The following is a 20,887-nucleotide window of genomic DNA, read 5'->3' on the forward strand; positions in this document are numbered from 1 at the left end:
TTAAAAAAAATAACAAGCCATAATTCTAACATATAATAAATTTAAATGACCAAATCTGTTATTTTCCATATGCATCTGAACTGATGATAGTTTATGATTATCATATTAGTTTAGTGCTTTTCAAACTATTGTCTCCTAATTGCCATGGATGATCTACCAATCTTTCCCCATATTGACTGATGCTCATCAGATCATGCCAGATACCACTCAGAGCCTGAGTTCCTGACTCTCTGAATTCATTGGCAGGCAGGTGATTCTCAAAAAAAAAAAAAAAAGGATTAATGGCTGAAAACTGGGTCACTGACACATGTAGACACATGACCTAAAGTTCAGCAAACTGATAACAGATTTCAAGTGCCAATCCCCAACTGTGAGTCCACATATACTGTGTTAAATGAGACTCTACTTGCACACAATCAACCAAGCCAAAGAGAAAAAGTAAGACTAGGAATTAAATTCATTAGATTTTGTTGGGACTGTATATTTATTCATCCATCCTGCTTGGTATTCAAATTTTTTTATTAGAGAACATTCTGCAGTTGATGCTAAAAGTTATCACTATAATATACATATTATACATAAAATAATCATATGGTAAATAAATACTTAAAATTAAGATATGATAAGTACACATACATGAAAGTTTGATTAATTTATTCACTGAAAAATGAGAATTTCCACACTTAAAATTTAGATGTATGTATGTTAAATATTCCTGCTTTTTCTAAGTATTTATTTAGTGATTCATCATTTCAGAGACTATGTGAAACACTATATAAATTTATACAAAAACTTCATCAGTATCACAATATTATTTTAAAAGCTAGTATTTCAAAAAAGTCAAAAAATAAATGATCTTTAAGTTCCAACTCCTATAATAACATCTATGTGATTTTCAGAATGCTTTATTTCAAACAGTGATGATAAAACATTACCTTAAACCACCAACGTAGTTTTCCTTTTCAAAAATGGTGATGTCTGAATAGCCCAATCGAGCCAAAAATGTGGCACAACTGATACTAGCAGGTCCTGCTCCAAGAAGAGCAATCTTGGTACGATAGGATTCGGGCAAATCTTGCAGTGGTGGCATGGAGGGATCTCGAATTTGAGGAATATTGATTGCTTTGAATATCTGAAAAGTGAAATACTTAAATGGTTAACAAAAAGGGAAGAGCACTCATATCACTTTGGCATAAGCGTAATGGTATTAAGTTACCAAGTAGGCCACTACATCTCAAGACCAGTATATTCATCATTCAGTATAGGCTTATTATTATGAATAATAATATCATGAATTGAAGATAACAATTAATTTAAAAAAATATATTACTTAATTGAATCCTCATCACTACCCATATAACATTCTGATATTCAGAATAAGCTTGTGGAGGAGGGTTTCCTATTTATTTATATTTATTGGATTTCTTAAATTCTACATTTATTACTTTATAAATAATGTGACAAACATATCTAGTATTATTATTATTTACTCTCAAATGAACTTTAAATGGACCAATTATGCTTTTGAGATGCTGTTAGATGTCTACTAATGGAAACAACTGGAAGAATATTTAAAATCTCTTAGCTGCTTGCCTTTAACGTGCTTGGTCAAAGAACATCATGAAGATTTTGTCTTCAAGTAATCTGGACACAAAGTAATGCAAGAAGTAAAACAGGAGGAGAAAACTTAAGGAATCAACTAAGTTATTTCAATTAAAGCAAGTTTTCCTTAAAGTAAATTGCATCAATATTAAAAGATCTTCTAATCACTTGCAGTTTAAGCCAATGGTTCTATGCTTTTTCTCATTACCCTTTAGTTTCTTCTTTTGTATTTTTATATTATTATTTCATTATATTGTTTTAATGCTATTATACTGTTTCTGTACTGTTTCAGCATTAGTATATTGTTGTTGTATTTTAGCCCCTTTACTGCAAGAAGGAATTGATTCCTGCTGGACGATACTTCCAACATGCTGATTATCTCCATCTTGTACCAGCATTTGATACCACTGATCATGTTAAACAAATGGAATTTTTTAGGAATTTGGGAATAAGAGGTACTGTTCTGCAGTGGTTGCACTCCCATTTTCAAGACTGCCATCAAAAAATGATAGTGGAGAACTTATTTATTTTTTAGGGCTTGCATGTCTCTCCAATCCAGCATTGAATTCTTATAAGAATAGCAGGGCAAATCTCTCTATATAAAAAGCCAGCAAACCTTGCACTCATGATGTTATCTAGCCAGGTAATGAAACATCTGAAAGAAAACAATCAAGCTGAGAGAGCACCAAGGGTGGAACAGTCCAACCCTGAGGTACAGGTATTCTCTTCTATTGCATAAAAGAATTGTTTATTGATTTATTAGTTATATCCAGCCTTTCCTTTAGAAACTCAAAGTGGCAAACATTGAGCTCCCTCCCCCTATTTGTCCCCATAACAGTAACCCTGTGAATTAAGTGGAGTTGAGAGAAAGCAAATGGACCAAAGTCCCTCAGTGAGTTTCTCACCTTAACTAATAGATTGAGGGTATCAAATGCCATGACGAAATCTAGTAGCATTAACACTGATGGCTGCCAGCAAAGTTCTGATGAAATAAGCCATTGTGGACTTAGTAAAATGACCCACAATGTGAATTCAGGAAACAACAACTGAATGGAAAACTGCTGGTGGCCTTCTATCGCTTCACCATAAAGTATTTTAACTTACTGCATCTGTGTATGGTTTGCAAATTGCACAATGGCAGATACGACAGCACTCCAGAGGGTCAACGTCATTGCCCAGAGGTTGCCCACTCCCCTCTTTGGAAGAGCTTTATAGCTCTCGTTGCCTTAAGAAAGTTCAAAACACTCTTAAAGATCCATCTCATCCTGGGCACCCTTTTTTAGAACTATTACCATCTGGCAGACGGTACAGGATAATAAAAACAAGGACAAATAGGCTGAAAAACAGCTTCTATCCCAGGGCAATAACCATACTGAATTCTACGGTATAGTGCAATATCGGGTTTTCAATTTCAATTATATAGAATGTAAAGGGATTTATGTTTGTGTTTTTATTTTTATAGTTATAATGTACACTGAAGACGGCATTTAATTTCATTGTACCATGTGCAATGACAGTAAAGTAAAGTAAAGTAAAGTAAAGTAAAGTAAAGTAAAGTAAAGTAAAGTAAAGTAAAGTAAAGTAAAGTAAACTAAACTAAACTAAACTAAACTAAACTAAACTAAACTAAACTAAACTAAACTAAACTAAATGAATTGATGGGATTATTTCATACAAATGCAGAAGAAGGTGAGAGAACAATTTATTCAATAATCTTAGACAAGAAAAGAAAGAAGAGATACTAGGTGAAGAAGAAAAAAAGCAAACTGCAGTTTAAATAAATTTGGGGGGAGGGGAATGTATTAAAATATGAAGATATATAACTTTATTATTTCTAAAACTTACATATATTTGGCTGCTAATTTTATGCACAATAATCCTAGGTGACTCACAACAAAGCAACAATAAATCAGACACCAACCATACCAAGAGTATTATGTTTCAAGAGAATCTGGAAAAATATATGCGAAAAGAGAAGAATTGATCAGCCTGGAGCCTTTTTAACTACAGAGAAGAAGTGGAAGGATTTGAATGATACATAGTACAGGAAGTTTCTGAAACTCTAAAAAGTGGATAACAAACAGCTCAGAGCAAGAAACCATGCATGTCGAGCCCTGCAAGCCTACAGCATTTTAGTGTTAGAGTAAAAAAAAAAAGAAGGAAACTTACAAAGGCCTCAGACGGAGGAGAAGAACTTTTGATAGGAATGTTGGCAGAGATGAAGATTCATGGGGACTAGAAGATAGCAAAAAAAAAAAAAAAAGCTGTCTGTAAAACTTGGCTTAAGCTAAAATCAAATTTCAGTAAAGCCACTGTTTACTATTTGGGGGCAGGGAGTAAGGGCAAAAGTAAGATTTATTTCAAAAATTAGCCCAACTATACACAAACACATTACTTGCTTACACAGAAATATATATATATATATGAGAGTTTAGTCTTTCTAGCCAGTTTGCACATGTCTGAAAAAGCAGGAGACCATGAGTTCTAGTCCTACCTTAGCCATGAAATCCAGCTGGGTAAACTTGGGCCATTCACTCTCTCTCAGCCCAATTCGCCCGATAGGATTGTTGTGGGGAAAATAAGAGAAGGGAAATGTGTTGGACATGTTCCCCACCTTGAGTTATTTGTAAAAATAATAAAAGTAGGAAACAAAAGGATAAATAGAAATGGGGATGGAAAGCTCAGCATGTTTTGTTTCTGTAACTTGTTTTCTTTCTTTCTTTCTGTCTCTCTCTCTCTCCCTCCCTCCCTTTCTTATCTCACATGCAACACAGCAAGTACCTCAGTATTCTTTAACATCTCCTGTCACATCAATTTTGAATGAACTTTTCCACAACTCCTAAGTCTACTCACATACTGTGCTCCACAAAGTTCCACAAAAGCTAAATGTAAGGTTAGTTGTAATCACTGGATTATTTGTATGCCTTTAAAAACAAAAGGGGCCAATTTAAATATTAAAAAGCAAATGCCAGAAATAAAGATGCTTATCAACCATAATGATTTACGTTTGCAGCACCTTGATGCTGAACATTTGCATTTATCTACCTGCAATGCCAGCATGATGTCTTGTTTTGTACTGTGTTCTTGGTACAGCTAGTCAATAAGTCTCCCACCCTATGCACTTAATCTGCTGGCACAGTATGTTTTCAATTGGGCTGTAAATCTTAAGATGCACAAAAAGCAAGGACCACAAACCATTTAAACTGCCACACTGAAGACAAAGGGATTAACCCAGCTTAATTGGTTTATAACAACACTGTTAAGTACTTGGGCAGGTTTCCTACTGAATGCTTAGGAAAGGCTGCACAGGGAGAAAAAGAAAGTGCTGCAGAAAAAAATTCCTAGAACAAGACTTGCGCATTACAGGTTAGCAGTCTGTACGGATCCCTTCTGCGTTAACATGGCAGCCAAGAAACCACTATACTTTTTAAAAAGAAAAAATTGAGGGATAAAACATCATGTGGCCAGGCTCTTGGTACTGTATGCTCAAGCCATCATGGATATACCTCCTTTCAACTGTATACAGCAGCAAAAGATTGATAGCAGCGAATAAACTATCAGTCAGGGAAAATTATCTACCATTACTAATGATAACCTTGATAAGTTTTCAGGAAATCTTTATGTTGCCTGGAATGGAGCCTCCAAGCTATTGTTATAGCCTCAATCTTCTCAAACTACTGAAACAATTCATACAATGGGAATTAGATCTAAATAGGTAGATTATCTATTTTTTAAAAGTTTTTTTTCTCTTTCCATCCTATTATTAGAAGCATGAACATCTAATGAGGCAGATACACTGGGAAAAGATTCACGATTAATGAGCGGAAATCATATTCACATGGCTCCCTTTTTTTATTTACTTAGAAAGGTTTCTTTCTTACCTATATTCCACAGAGTTTTATCTGATAAAATTTAACAATGGAGTTCATTAGTACAACATGATACACAGATGATCTCCAATTTTACTATTTTTCAAAAGAAATTATGAGTAATCATGAATAAAAACCAACATACTGCCTCTACAATACTTCTGATTTAAACTTGGAAGCTGAAGCTTTTTTCAGACACAATTCACCACATTATTTTAGGCTGCAATATTATTAGTATTTTGTCTTTTGCCATATTCCTATCTACTGTCAGATATCTGTCAATAAATGTAATAGCTATAAAAAAAACGTTCACTATTTTAATTCTGAAAGATTTTGCTTGTTGGGTATTACAGAAATGTGATTTGAATATGACAGATTATTGTCCTCTATTATTTCTATAATACCTAAAATAGTCATTAAGAACCCAACATAAAAATATCTAAATTCCACAAAAGTATGAACATGAACAAGGTATAAAAAGGGCACACATTCTAATATCTGATTGTACACATATATATTTCAATGTATTTTAAATTATGTAGCAGTGCCACACTGCTCAATTGTATTAGAACCTTGATACCAATAGATCATTTTAAATAAACTTAAAATTCTGTGATGAAAATCATTCTGAGCTATTTATCCTATGCCTGTTTCAATATCAATCATTGTGCCAGACCACAGCATTTTAATAGGTTTATAAAGATTTTTCAAGAAAAATTGTACATATTTAAGAAAATCCATCAGGGCATAATTTTTCCTATTAATCATATTAGGACTAAAAGGAGACACAAGTGAAGGCTTAACAGATATTACTTGCATTAACAGAAATGCAGCATCCAGATTAGTGGTGGGATTCAAATTTTTTTATTTCTGGTTCTGTGGGCGTGGCTTAGTGGGCGTGGCTTGGTGGGCATGGCAGATGAAGATTACTGCAAAATCCCCATTTCCTCCCGATCAGCTGGGACTCGGGAGGCAGAGAATAGATGGGGACAGGGCCAGTAGAGGTGATATTTACCAGTTCTCCGAACTACTCAAAATTTCCACTACCGGTTCTCCAGAACTGGTCAGAACCTGTTCAATACCACCTCTGATCCAGATCATTGGAATATTGTGTTCAGTTTTAGGCAAAGAGGACTGTTGGAGACACTGGACAAGACAGTGGGAAGAGTCAAATGGGGAATTAATCTGGAATCCCTACATGGCACAAGAGGGTGAAGTCTAATACCCCTCAAATGCCTTTGAAACTTATCTAATCTTACCCAGATACAAACTATCAGTCTAAGAAGATTTCTGTGCATAGGCTTGAGCAATAAAACAGCTAATTGGACTCTTCATGTGTGGATCTGATTGTTTGTGTCTGACAGAGACAAAGAGAAGTTGAAGCATGCTTAGAGCAGATCTATCAAAATAATACAGAGGAAGGAAACCAAGTCCTATGAGAAGCAGTTGAAGTAGTAATAGCAATAGCACTTAGACTTATTTACTGTCTCCTAGAGCTTTACAGCCCTCTCTAACCAGTTTATAGTATCAGCATATTGCCACCAACAATCTGGGTCCTCGTTTTACCAACCTCAGAAGGATAGAAGGCTGAGTCACCCTTGAGCTCATCAGGATCGAAACTCCTGGCTGTGGACAGAGTTAGCCTGCAATACTGTATTCTAACTACTGCGCCACCATGGCTCCTAAAGTAATACTGCCACAACTCCCCATCTAGTCTATTTTTAGCTCATTTAGGAAATTTCTCAATTTATCACATTACTGCACAGTTATGTTGTTTCCAGGATTTGAATCAAGTAGCCAAGAAGTACAGTGAAAAGTTCTGAAGTCACTTCTGCCAGCTATTTCAGTATCCTGGGTATTAAGTCTTCTGGACTGAAAATTTGAATTACAGCTTCTCCCAAATAATCAAAACTGGATGGCTCTTAAGTTTACTCAATCCTTGCTTAAAATAATACTGGCACATCTCCCCATCTAGTCTATTTTTGGTTTATTAAGGAAATTTCTCAATTGATCAAATTAGTGCACAATTATGTTGTTTCTCGGATGTGAATCATGATGATAGAAAATGCATATGCACCTGTATTCTAGCCACAATAATGGAAAAATGTAATATCGCAATGCAAATCCCACCCTTCTGTATCCAGATGTTAGTATATAAGGAGTAGAATTGTATCAAGGCATCATGTTGCACCTTTTGCTACTTAACTCCCCTCCCCACCTGCCCTCCGACAGACACCTAAGAGATTTTGTATGAGTAAATAGATAGAATCTAGGAGCTTGGAAATGCAGAAGTAAAAGAGCAACCTATCCTAAAGCAGAAAAGGTCAGGACTGGCATATTGAAAAATGAAAGCAGCAAGCTTTATGCATTCTGAATGTGCATCAGTATACCACATGTATGTCCTACTTGACAGGAAGCAGACAACAGCAGAACGGTATTCAAGAGAGTCTCTAGATTAGTAATCTTAGCTTGTATGGAATAATGTGAACATTCTGGGGATAAATTAGGTTTTTGTTGAATTTGTATCACACAGACCAATATATACCAAAACTGACTAGGACTGTTCTTTTTAATAGCAGGGAATGCTGCATGTAGTCCAAACACTTCTAAACTTGTAACTTTATCTATACTTTCCATATCATACTATGAAAACAGTATGTGAAAGCCTTGACTAATCAAAACTATGAGAGATGGTAGGGGTCAGCTATCATCTGCTGATAGCTGTGATATATGAAAAACTGAGACACGGAATGCACTGTAATATCATAGTTGCCCTGTGGTAAGATAGGCAGCCAGTAAATTTTTATTTGGATTTTTTTTTTGTTTCTTTTTAATAATACAAATAGGAATACAAATAGTACTTAGACTTATATACCGCTTCACAGTGCTTTACAGCCCTCTCTAAGTAGTTTACAGAATCAGCATATTGCCCCCAACAATCTAGTCCTCATTTTAACAACTTCGGAAGATTGGAAGGCTGAGGTAACCTTGAGCTAATGAGAATCAAAATACTAACAGTCGGCAGAATTAGCCTGCAATATTGCACTGCGCCACTACGACTCATTAAAGTAAAGATCATGAAATGAAATTAAAGAATGAAATAGAGGTTGGGGACAGCCAGATGTTATATTTTCATGAATGTGATAATGACAAAACCAGATATGAATTCTGAAAAAAATCAGTGCAACATTCTACATGTAAGTTAACAAGCACAAAACAGTATCCTGCTAGGAGACTTGAATAAATGGATTGGAATGAGATGAGAGAGAGTACAGAATATTTTTGGTTCATTATGAATGAGAGAGTTATGAAAAATATAAGAATGACAAGGTATTCTAGTTGTGGGCAGAAGTGGATTTTGGAAAAATGGATGTGGACAAAAAGGAAGGAAATGAGAAAAAAAAGAGACTGAAAGTAGAACGGCTGTAGAAAAGTACTATATAAGTAGAATAAAAATGTATTAGAATTTAGATTAATCTCCCAACAGATTGAGTGGAAAAAGATCTAAGGAAATATGATGTGGAAGCTGCCTGGAACAAACTGAAAAGAACCATATCACAGAATGCCAAAAGAGGAGAAGGAGTTATGCCAAAAGGAAGTAGGAATGGTAATGCTTGGTGAATGATGAAATAAAAGAAGCTAAGAATGAGGATAAATGAATATCAAAGTATGATTGCTAATACATACCAAAAAGGTATGTATTTATTTTAAAGACTTGTACTTGTCCATCTTAGAACTAAACAATGGGCAACTCACAACAATTATATAAAACCAAACATCATACTAAAAATAAAAGCAAAAAAAAAAAAGACTAAAAATAAAAGCAAATAAACCTGCACCACAACCAAACTTCCTTGATGCCACCAAAACAGCCATTCAATTCCAACTTCACTCTATCCCACTCTTTGAGGAAAGAGACAGATTTTACAGCATTCCAGCATAAATGGGTAGGAGGGTCTCTCTCTCTCTCTCTCTCCCTCCCTCGCCCTCTCCTTCTTTGTGTGAGAGAGAAAGAGAAAGAAATTATAGTCAAAAATTATTAATATTAAAAGTTGCAAATAAAAGATAAAAATTGTTTTGAAAGTGGGTGAAGAAATTTAAAGCAGGGCTTCCAGGAGATGCATGGAATGAAAAATAAAAATGATGAAAAGATTTGAGATCAAAGTAAAGTAACATAAAGCTGAGAGGAGTATTTAGAGATTTTTATAGGAATGATGGTGACGCCAGAGTGAAATTGAAAGAAACACTTTTGCCATGAACGTACATGTACTTTTGTATGCAGATGTGAATGACTGAGAACTAAATAATTTGCAGGGAATTACATAATGCAATAAGGGCTATAGATCTGAAAATTAATGTGTCAAAGATCAAAGTATCTGTGTTTGGTAGTAAGAATGGAGAGAACGACAATAAGTAAAGCATGGCAAAAAAAGAAGAAAGGATAAAGGTGAATTTGTATGCCTTTCTAAAATGTTTATTAAAAATACAAAAACAGAAAAACTGTAAACCCTGAAAAAGATGGTAGAAAGGTATGAATAGAGTATGGACTTTTGCAAAGAATGAATGTTAGTCATAATAAGGGAAAACAGCTGTGCAAATGGGTGCAAAATAGGAGCTTCTGCCTATTATGTTACATGATAGTGACAGCTGATATAACATCATAAAAGTAAGTTGAATACAATAAGAATTGGGTACTTGAGCAGGAGATAATAAAACAAGAAGACATGGGGTTAAGAATGAATATGTATTGAATGACTGTACACTGAATAGAAAAATGCATGACCAGTATGAAAAACCTTTATGGCGATGGTACAGCAACACAGAAGGAATAAATAAGAGATTGGAATGAAAGCAATTATATGAAAAAGGAAGGAAGGAAGGAAGGGGAAGACCAAAAATGAGTTTTGATGAAGCTGAAGAAATCCTTATAAAATGTACAAAGGTGAGAAGTTTAAAGAATAAAAGAAAATGTATAGAGAGGCACATGGGATTGTTTAGCTGATCTCATCCTTAAATTTACTTTGTTACTATTGTTTATTCCATTCTGTGCTTGAAAAAAAGTTGCTTATTCCAAAAAATTAATAGTGTAATGGGTTTATGAGTAGCACATATATAACAAGAAACTTGTTAGTGACCAAAGTTTAAACAAAGACTAATAAAGCCAGTTTATTATCATAGCATGTTTTTCTAATTGAATGAAAAATTTATTTCATAAAGCATGCAAGTTTTAACATAAAATTGAAGCTCACAAAATTCATTAAATGAGAGTGGTATATTTAGTCCTTATATTATGAAAATTCCTTGCTATACCTGTTTTTTTCATATTCAGATCAATGCAGTAGTTTGAGTATAAATCTTTTCAGCACATATATTTTATTATTAAATCAGTACTAGCTACATGTTTCTTGGAAACAAAGTTAAAAATTGTAATTATTACCTTCAAAGATGTTAATGATTTGGGGCTAGAATATTTCAAAGTCATTTTCAAATATTTCATGCCTGACAATCAGGTGACTAAAACATTGGATTTTTCAAATAATGGCGTCATCCTACCTTTTTTTTTAATGCCTTAGCAACCCGTTGAGTCTTTTCTTTCTTACAAGTGAGACATTTTAATACCTCTGATTTTCCATTTGAAGTATTACATTTTGAATCCAGACTATGGTAGCTGAACTTTAGTTTAGTAACTGAAATAATGATGAATTTTTTTAAAAAAAAAATCAATGTTAACTAGCTTGTGTAGATCCAATATACATTTAACTTTATACTTGTAAATCTATCCTGAAACTTATATGTGGGGCTGAAAACCTGAATAAATGATATTTTTATAAACGTTGTACAGTGCTTACTTTAGAACACAAAACTAGTTTCTTAATTGCTAGTAACTTTCTGCTTTGTGTTCTATATGAAGAAAAGAAATCTTATCACATCTGCTTTAATTAGGTTCCAAACAAAAAAGAACTACTGAAAAATCTCATGCAAAGTGAAAAAGGAAAAATAGAACTATCTAAATAGATTTTACTTACTTCTGTAGCAAATTGCTGCAGTCCGCCAATATTAATTGGTCCATCCTCAGTGGCATATAAATTGCATCCTCCCACACAAAGATCAGAAGTTGGACACACCATCCCACATGATAGTCCAAGTGGATTGTCAGAAAAGATCATTTTGGCAGCTCCATAGTAATTCTGCAGAAACAAGGGGGGAGGGGGGGAACCATTGCAATCTCATATTAGAGGAAATATAGAATGTTAGACAAGCTGCTTGCATTATTTTATCTGTATAACAGGTGCTGTGTTATCCATAATTATTTTTACAATAATATATTATTTCATACAAAAAAAAAAAACACATTACCTATCCTTACAGATTTTTAAATCCGCTCTCAATCATGTCATCTTTTAAAGACTGAAATTTTCTTATTAGCTGAAATGGATTTTATGCTTCTTTTAAAAAATCCATTTTATGCTGGATTTTTGCTATCTATTCATAGCAAAATTATCTCTATGTAGAAATAATACTGAATCTGTGAAACTATCTAAAATGGCACCCTACAATCCTAAATCAATTAGCTAGATAAAATTGCAAGATAATACAGTTTTGCTCATAACGTTAATCTCATCTGAAAGATCTATCAAGACACTTCCTCTCATTATTACTGATCACATATCCGTAAGCTTCACTACTGACCTTTGGCAAAGTAGACTTATTAATGTATAAAACAGACACATAATGTTGGTACATTACCAAAGATTCAGTCAGATCAGCTGTTGGAGAGACTAAGGGCAGCTTCATGCTGGTTTGCCTCACACCAAACACCTCACCATCTAATAAGTGTTGCATTTTCTTTTGCATCAACAACTGAGTGTTGTTATCTTCCAACATATTATTTACAATATTTGAAAAGATATAGTGAGGAATTCCACTCACCCCCCCCCCGAAATCTGCAGTCTGAAATGAAAGACATGCCAAATATTGCTCTTATTAGAGCAGTCTTTTCCACAGTATATTGGACTGATATGAAACTTGAGAAATTATTTAAGAAATAGAGAGTCAGTTTTGTGTGGTGGTTAAGGTGCTAGCCTAGAAACCAGGAGACTGTAAATTGTAGTCCCGCTTTAGGTGTGAAAGCCGCTGACTTTCTCTCAGGCCAGCCCACCTCACTGGGCTGTTGTGGGGAAAAAAGAGGAGGAGGAGAAGTATTATGTATGCTCGCTGCCTTGAATTACTTATAAAAGTAATAAAGGCAGGATAGGAGTTGGAGAAGAACATGAGGTCAATTAATTTCCATTCATTCATCAAACTTTCTCCCTTCTTTTGGTTTTTATTTTTCTGTTTGTGGCTGATCTTTATAGAAGAAACAACTTAATACATCGGGCAAGACAAGATATATGAATTAAAAAGAGCCTGGTGGCGCAGCACACTAATAGCCTGTTATTAACATTCAGCTGCCTGCAATTACTGCAAGTTCGAATCTCCCCAGGCTCAAGGTTGACTCAGCCTTCCATCCTTTCTAAGGTAGGTAAATTGAGGACCCAGCTTGTGGGGGCAATAAGCTGACTTTGTATAAATATACAAAAGTATGAAGTCTATTGCTTAGCACATTGTAAGCCGCCCTGAGTCTCCGGAGAAGGGCGGCATATAAAAATCAAATTAAAAAAAAAAATAATTAAAAAAAATGTAAGAGAAAAAATGTAAGAGGAAAATTGAAGAGCTATTTCAAATGCTTAGCCTACTCACCTATTTCTGCAGCCTCCATGCTTCATGGTTTAAGAGACCTTCTGACAATAGTTTGGGTTTGGTTGACTATTAGATGCTACATACACTATAGCTTACAAAACTCTAATCAAGCATGAGGGCTAAAGGCTTCCATTTTCTACCTGAATCTGCCATTTTCCTTACAATCATTAAGCTCTGTTAAAAAACCAAAAAGGCTCTTGTCCTTTGGGCAATCAAAATTTTAACAGCAAAATATTAAGTAATAACCATTGCTTCTTACACTTTCATTCAATCCTCAAACACTTGCTTAAATGTTTATTTCACTTTGACAAGAGCCCCAAAGATGCTTTTTCAAAAGGCAATTGGATTTTCTTTGTTTTTCCTTGAAGATGTTTCGCTTCTCATCCAAGTAGCCTCTTCATTTCTGAAGTAGTTAGACCTGAAGAAGCTTCTTGGATGAGAAATGAAACATCGTGAAGGAAAAACAAAGTTCAGTTACCTTTTGGAAAAAGCACCTTTGGGACAGCCATGACCTGGATGACTAAGAATCTCTATAGACTTTGAGAAGTGATAGCAGTAGCCTTATAGGAGATGACCAGGCTGAGTCCAAGGGAGGGGTCAAACACATCATAAGTCAAGAGTCCCTGTGCACCTGCAAGATATCTAATTCCTGACCACATTGAATGCCTCTCTTATTTCCCACTCATTTTTCTTAATAAGACAGTTGGCCAGATTCTTGTAGAGGCCTTAGGTTTGCAATAAATCTTTATATTCATTTGAACTGCCTGAACTTCCTGATTTCCCCAGTGCTTGACAGGCCCTAGATCAGTGATGACTAACCCTTTTGCCATTGCGTGCCAGGAGTAGGGGGGGAGCGTGGGGGGGGGGAGCGCACATATGTGCCTTCAGAAGTTGGCAAACAGCCCATTTTTGCCCTCCCCAGGTTCCTAGAAAGGTTCTGGAGCCTGGGGAGAGCAAAAAAAGGGCCTTCTGATCCCAATGGAAGTTGGCAAATGGGCCGTTTCTGGCCTCCAGAGGGCCTCCGGGGGGGGGGAGACTGTTTTTGCCCCCTCCAAGTTCCTAGAAAGGGTCTGGAGCCTGGGGAGAGAGAAAAATGGGCCTTCCCCATCCACCCACCCCCGAGGCCCTCCGGAGGCAGGAAACAGCTCATTTCTCTACTTCTGGTGGGCCCAGAAGGCCCGAAAATCAGCTGGCCAGTGTGCGCATGCGCGCTGGAGCTGACCTCACATGCCCACTGATATGGCTACACATGCCACCTGTGGCACGCGTGCTATAGGTTCGCCATCACAGCCCTAGATCCTTTCTTCAGTTTTTCCCTCCTATAGCAGTTTCAACAGGAAGATCCTGGCTTCAGTCAGAAGTTTAGTCAGATTAAAAGCCAGAAGAGTCTGGTTTAAAAATCATAAACAAGACAAGAAAACAAACCAGGCTGAAAAATACGAAAAATAGTCTTGCTATCATAGAAACTACCAGATAAATTAGAAGTGGAAGCTTGCATGAAAACATATGAGATAACAAATCTTGTAATAAGGCAAGCTACATGCTGTATGACTGTGCAATGAATGAGTATCATATGTTTGAGGAAAACATTTTGAGTTCAGTAAGAAATCAATATTCCAAATTTATGGAAGAAAATAACTGGTTATCTATGATTATTTGAAGCAGCTGTACTCACAGCTGGTCAACTACTGGAAACAAAGAAAGAGCCAGAAATACACATGCAGTCTTCTCCATTTTTATACTTCATGGATACATTCTATTCAATTGTCCACTCTCTCTTATGACAAATAGAAAATTGGAAGAAATTATTAAGCAGCTTTGACAAAATATTTGTTGAAAAGATTAATTTTAAAATATGTGAAGCGATAAGTTGCTTTGAAAGCTTCGGGCACAATGATAAAAAAAGAAACAGATGGAGAGTGGGCTGGCCTTGTTCCATCATTCTTGAAAACTGCCTTACATTAACATTCCTAGCTAATCTAGATGGTAACCATCAAGTTACATATTGTCATTTTAAAGGAAGCAATGCATGAAGATATAACTCAATTCATTTGTCAGAATGTTAGAGCCTTTTAGTACATGATGAAAGTTGAAATATCAAACCAGATGTCTTTTACACTAAAGCTGAAATTTTAAAAGATATTTACTTATAAATGCCAAATCAGCAGATGCAAATGTGGAGTCATTTTAATGCATTGATAGAATGTTCTCTGCAACCTATTCAACAGGTGCTTATTTTTTCCTGTTAAAACCAATTAATTATATAACAGTTAAAAGACAAATTTTCACGTACTAATTTACTTGTGTGGCATCTTCATTAGAATTCTTCCATTATGTAAATTCAGATGTTGAATGTTTTCCTCTGTTACTGGGTTATTATTGTGATTAAATTTATGCCAAGATGCATTATTCATTGCATTTAAACCTATTATGTACAGTTTACATGGACTATATAACCACTGGGAAGTATGCATCATGAGCTACCATTTTATTAAAGAATAATATAGCAAACAAATTAAAGAAGAATACAGCAAGTGAATTCTGAACTGCATTGTGACTGGTATGTTTTAGCACTTTTAAATTATTTCAAAGATCACGAAAACAATGAAAGATATTAATATTAATTAAAAGGCAAAATCTAAACAACAGTATAAGAACTAACCAGTTGTCTTTATGCCTGTGAACCAAATCTTCTTCGGGGTTTTGTGTTTTGTTTTGTTTTTTGCTAGCTTGTGTGAAATAATAGAATAACTTTTTTACAAGAACTGAAATTCATTACAACCATATCTACCATGCACTTCCTTATTATCTTATGCAACTGCACATATAAGCATATAAATAGGACTAATGAGACCAACAATTGAATGGGACTCGCCCGCTCCATTCATCCCACAGAAAGGCACCTGCTATGGACCCCATCTGCTAAAGAATTCTGGTGGCTGGGATCAATGACAAAAGCCTTTTCCTCTGTGGCCCCCGTCCTATGGAACACTCTACCACTGGAGGTGACAACTGCTCTCATCCTTTTGGCCTTCTGGAAAAATATCAAAACCTGGTTTTGCCAGTTGGCCCAGGGCCCTGCCAGGGGCACCCACCAATAGAGATGATTGATCTCATCCCAGTGCCATCTATTTTTATATGGGTTTTTTTTTAATGAGTTGTTTTTATGGTATATTTATCTTTTTTACTTTTTTGTAAGCCACCCAGAGCCTCCTTGCCAGGGAGATGAGCAACTGGTTCTGTGGGCGTGGCTTGGTGGGCACAGTGTGGCTTGGTGGGCGTGGCTTTTTTATTTATTTATTTATATGCCGCCCTTCTCCGGAGACTCAGGGAGGCTTACAATGTGTTAAGCAATAGCCTTCATACTTTTGTATATTTATACAAAGTCAGCTTATTGCCCCCACAAACTGGGTCCTCAATTTATCTACCTTAGAAAGGATGGAAGGCTGAGTCAACCTTGAGCCTGGTGAGATTCGAACTTACAGTAATTGCAGAACAGCTGGTGTTAATCACAATGCTATCAGTCTGCTGAGCCACCACGCCCACCAGGCTTGGTGGGCGTAGCAGGGGAAGGATACTGCAAAATCTCCATTCCCACCCCATTCTGGGGCCAGCCACAGGTGGCATTTGCTGATTCTCCAAACTGCTCAAAATTTCCACTACCGGTTCTCCAGAACCTGTCAGAACCTGCTGAATTTCACCCCTGGATGAGCAGATATAAATTTAATGAGTAAATAAATATGCATATGTTTGACAGAAAGAGAATGCCAGTAGTGTTAATGTGCTTGCTTAAAAGAGGGGAGACCCAGATTCTAGTCCTTCTATAGGCTTAAAGTTGAGTCAGTTTGGGCTACTCATTCTATCTGAGCTCTAAAGTGGGAAGTTGAAAAGCATCTATTTACTCCATTGGACAAGAGGAGATGAAGCGACAACCAGCTTCCTACCAGCCACTCTTTTCTTCCTCAATTTTAATTCCCTTTGCTTTGCTTCCTGTTAACGACTATGAAATTCTGAACTCTTGTGAAAGACCAAGCGAGACATATTCTTATTTATTAAGAATTCAGTCAGCTGGCTTAGCGCAGGCACCACAGCCCTCTCAATACGGGCCAGGTCCTCCTAAGAAGATTTAACTGAGGTAAGCAGCAGGATTCCAAGCCTGTGCCTGCAAGATAGGACCAAAAATGAATTAACAATTATTCAAACAGGTCCACTTCTTACCATTATTCATGAATGAAAAGAGCCTTAGATATTAGAATGCTTTGTAAATGTTTTTAATTTAACAGATGCCTATTCATGCTTTGTTTACAAAATGCCTTCTGTTGGGCAATTCCACAGCAAAACATGCATCTAAGTGGACAGGATGTTTCGCGCTTCCCTTTATCAAAATGTCAATAAGTACTGCATTGGTAACCAAAAGAATAGAAGCCAGTCTTCAACAGACATCAATAATTGGTAGCAGACAGAGGCAGATCTTTGTATGTATCACTTGGAAGCATTACATAATATGCATGTAAATGAGAATGTTTTTACTTGGAAAAACCTATTAAAAGATGTTGGATCAATAACTGTTAGACCAGAAGAAATTACATTTTCTATCAGGAAATGCTCCTACCATTTAGATTTTCCTCTGGTTCCGGCACATATTATGTATGCACCCAGCAGAGATTTTCTGATCAGGAGGTTGGTTTTTTTTCAAATACATAATGCAATCTCCCCCAATATAATGCCTTCTAGACTTCATTACTAAAGTTGTGTTCTGCATAATTAGGATAGAAGGAATGCCTATCATTATCCATCAATGAGCCCAAAGCAGTCTTTCCATAAAAGTAAATCCATCTAATTTTAATGAAATTTTCCTTCTAGGACAGTATACATGAACACAATAAGAGAAGGAACTGGAAATAAAAGTCTTCAAAATAGTCCCCAATTCTATTCTCCATCCCTACTTTCTACTGCAAACAAAGGACCATATTTTTATCCCTTCCTCACACATGCTTGCTAGTATATTGGTTTAATCCAGGAAAGATGAAAGATTTAATCCACACAAAGATCAAAGATTTAATCACAAAAAAGCTCAAAATCATTGTCCTGGCAAAGTCTTCTCTTTAAGAAGGTCCAGACAACACTGAATAAAGTGTGCTGATATTAAGCAGATTCCTATTTTGGAGCACCCAGTTGCTGAAGTTTTTTTCCCCACATTATCGTTTTTAGACTTTGAAGGAGACTTTATTAAACCACATGGTTCATAAAACTATAAACTGACTTAACAAATAGCAGACTGATTTCTACAGGTTGTCATTAAAGAGGGAAGAACAGTGAATGATATCCAAACCTAAGATTATGTTCTACTCATTGACAAGTCAATATATAAAATTTGGATTCCACTTGCTAAAAAGCATCCACGAAACAGACCTAAAACAAGACAGATCAATGACATCAGCAAGCATTGTGGGCCCAATTGGCAAAAGAAAGCTCAGGACCTTATTGGTTGGAAACATGCGGAAGAGGCTTTCACCCTGTGGTGGATAGACAATGGCTAAGATGATGATGATCATCATGATCATGATATACAATTAATTTTAAATTCATAAAGAACCTTGGCTAGTTTCTAATCAATAAACTGTGATCCCAGATATAAACATCAAATTAAACTACCTCTGTCTTATTTACCATTTAAAGAGAGGAGCAAAGAACTATGCTGGCTTCAATTACAGTTTAATAAACTAGAATGTGTGGCTCGTTGTTTGCAAAGATGGCTTAATATCGATAAGTACACTATTCAAACACAAATGACACAGTATTCAATGCAGCTTTCTTTGAAGTTGGAAGGCAAGACTATGGGCTGGCACTACAATATCATATATCTTATTCCAGAACAGGGATGGGAAAAACTGTGTTTTGGCTTCTATAACTCTCAAATTTGCAGAAGGACAAATTTGTTCTGTTACAGTAATATATCTCTTTTTAAAAACATCTGACAAAGTCTGCATAATGTGTTGGGAATAAAAAAAGAAACAATGCATTTTACCTATATTTGCATTTAACGTCAAGTACACTTTATATGTACTTGAATTATATATACATGCTTTCCAATGCATTTTATCATGCAGCTAGATTGAATTGGACCAAACTATTTTAAAGTGCAAACCAAATTATTTCTCCAACATTATTACCACTGCATTTAGATAACTAGGTATGGGATCACTGCAGGCAGGGCAGATCACTTCAGTACTGCTGACAAGAAAACTACATGGAAATGGCTATCGGAAGGCCAAAGACCAGACCAGACTGCTATAATAATAATGTACAAGTGCCAATCATTTCTGTGATTTAGTCCCTTAGGACCTAAAGATCTGAAAAAGACATATAGGATTTGAATTTGGGGACTGACATTCATGGAAGCTGAATCCAGTTTTCAGTAGCCATTTTCTTCATTAAAGCTTTTGCTAGTACCTTATCAGAGCTTTACTATATTCTTGAATCTCTGCCCTGACAGCATTTTAGTTCCATTACTGGCCTGTATAAAGTCTGACATGTTGAAATGTTTGGACAGATTCTGGTGTCAGATAATGAGCCTAGACCAGAAAGCAGTCTTCTAGTGACCATAGAACAATGCTAAGCACTCACAAGTAGATTTGGAGGAGATGACACATGGCTACCCTAAGCTTCAAGGAAAGTTGTTTTAGAATGGGAGAGCCTGAACCAAAATACAATACAATAAAATACAAAAGCCTAAATTGAATATTTTAGGCATACAAGAATTTAGGGCAGGAATAAGATACATTAAATTAGACAATTACATACTTTAAGAAATGAGATTATGCTGCTTAAAAATTCTATTGAAGACTATAGTATACTGATAAAACTAATACAATCCACATGGTATAGAAAAATATTTTAAAATATAAAAATGTAAAAAGTGCAAGAAAATAAAAAAGAAGGAAAACGGGGGTGGGAACAGAAAGGAAAAAAAGAGAAGTGTTTTGTTTTCTTGGTCTCAAGAATAGTTAAAGATGGACAATGTGCTAGAATAATAAAGAAATTGGTCATAGTGAAGAAAGACGTATACCAGATCATGAACTATAAGGTTATTTCTGTGACAACAAATATAAGATAGTTAAAGCTATGGTTTTCCAGTGATAACATAAACTTGTGCAAGCTGGATGGTGAGAAAGAATGAGCAACAAAAGACAGATACTGTTGAAGTATGGATGATAGTAGTAGTAGTAGTAGTAGTAGTAGTAGTAGTAGTACTGCATCAAATAAAAACTACTCCCTCAAGGCAACGACCTGAAAACAGACAGTCACTTACTTCAACCACAAGTTGCAATTAGATTACGCACTGGAAGAAATGACCACGGTTGAGGCAACTAGAAGATAAGGTAATGGATAGAGTGGATGGATGGATGGACTAAAAAGAAATGCAAGGTTATACTTGGAACAAGTCCAACAAGTCCATGGTTAGGGACAACTTGAGGTGACAAGCATCTGTCTTTGAGGATGCCAGGAGACTGCATTAACCTAACTAATTAATTAACTAATCAGACTTAGGAAGATGATGAATGCTTTATGAGCCGTGGTGGTGCAGTGTTTAGAATCCAGTACTGCAGGCTACTTCTGCTGACTGCCAGCTGCCAGCAATTTGGCAGTTCGAATGTCACCAGCTCAAGGCTGAC

At 35.8% G+C, this 20,887-nt stretch overlaps 1 protein-coding gene across 1 annotated transcript in view; it reads right to left on the reverse strand.

The window, feature by feature from the left end:
- The window catches only part of DPYD (dihydropyrimidine dehydrogenase), a 560,719-nt gene that overhangs the window by 409,311 nt on the left and 130,521 nt on the right, over positions 1-20,887 (reverse strand). The window contains exons 5-6 of the mRNA XM_070941074.1: positions 11,498-11,659; positions 936-1,132 (exon numbers count right to left, since the gene is read on the reverse strand). Coding sequence (XP_070797175.1) covers positions 936-1,132; positions 11,498-11,659 — 359 coding nt within the window. The remainder of the gene's footprint in view (positions 1-935; positions 1,133-11,497; positions 11,660-20,887) is intronic.

The sequence above is a fragment of the Pituophis catenifer genome, unplaced genomic scaffold, assembly GCF_029215685.1.
Source record: "Pituophis catenifer annectens isolate HBS135680 unplaced genomic scaffold, rPitCat1.0.hap2 SCAF_3, whole genome shotgun sequence".
NCBI lineage: Eukaryota > Metazoa > Chordata > Lepidosauria > Squamata > Colubridae > Pituophis > Pituophis catenifer.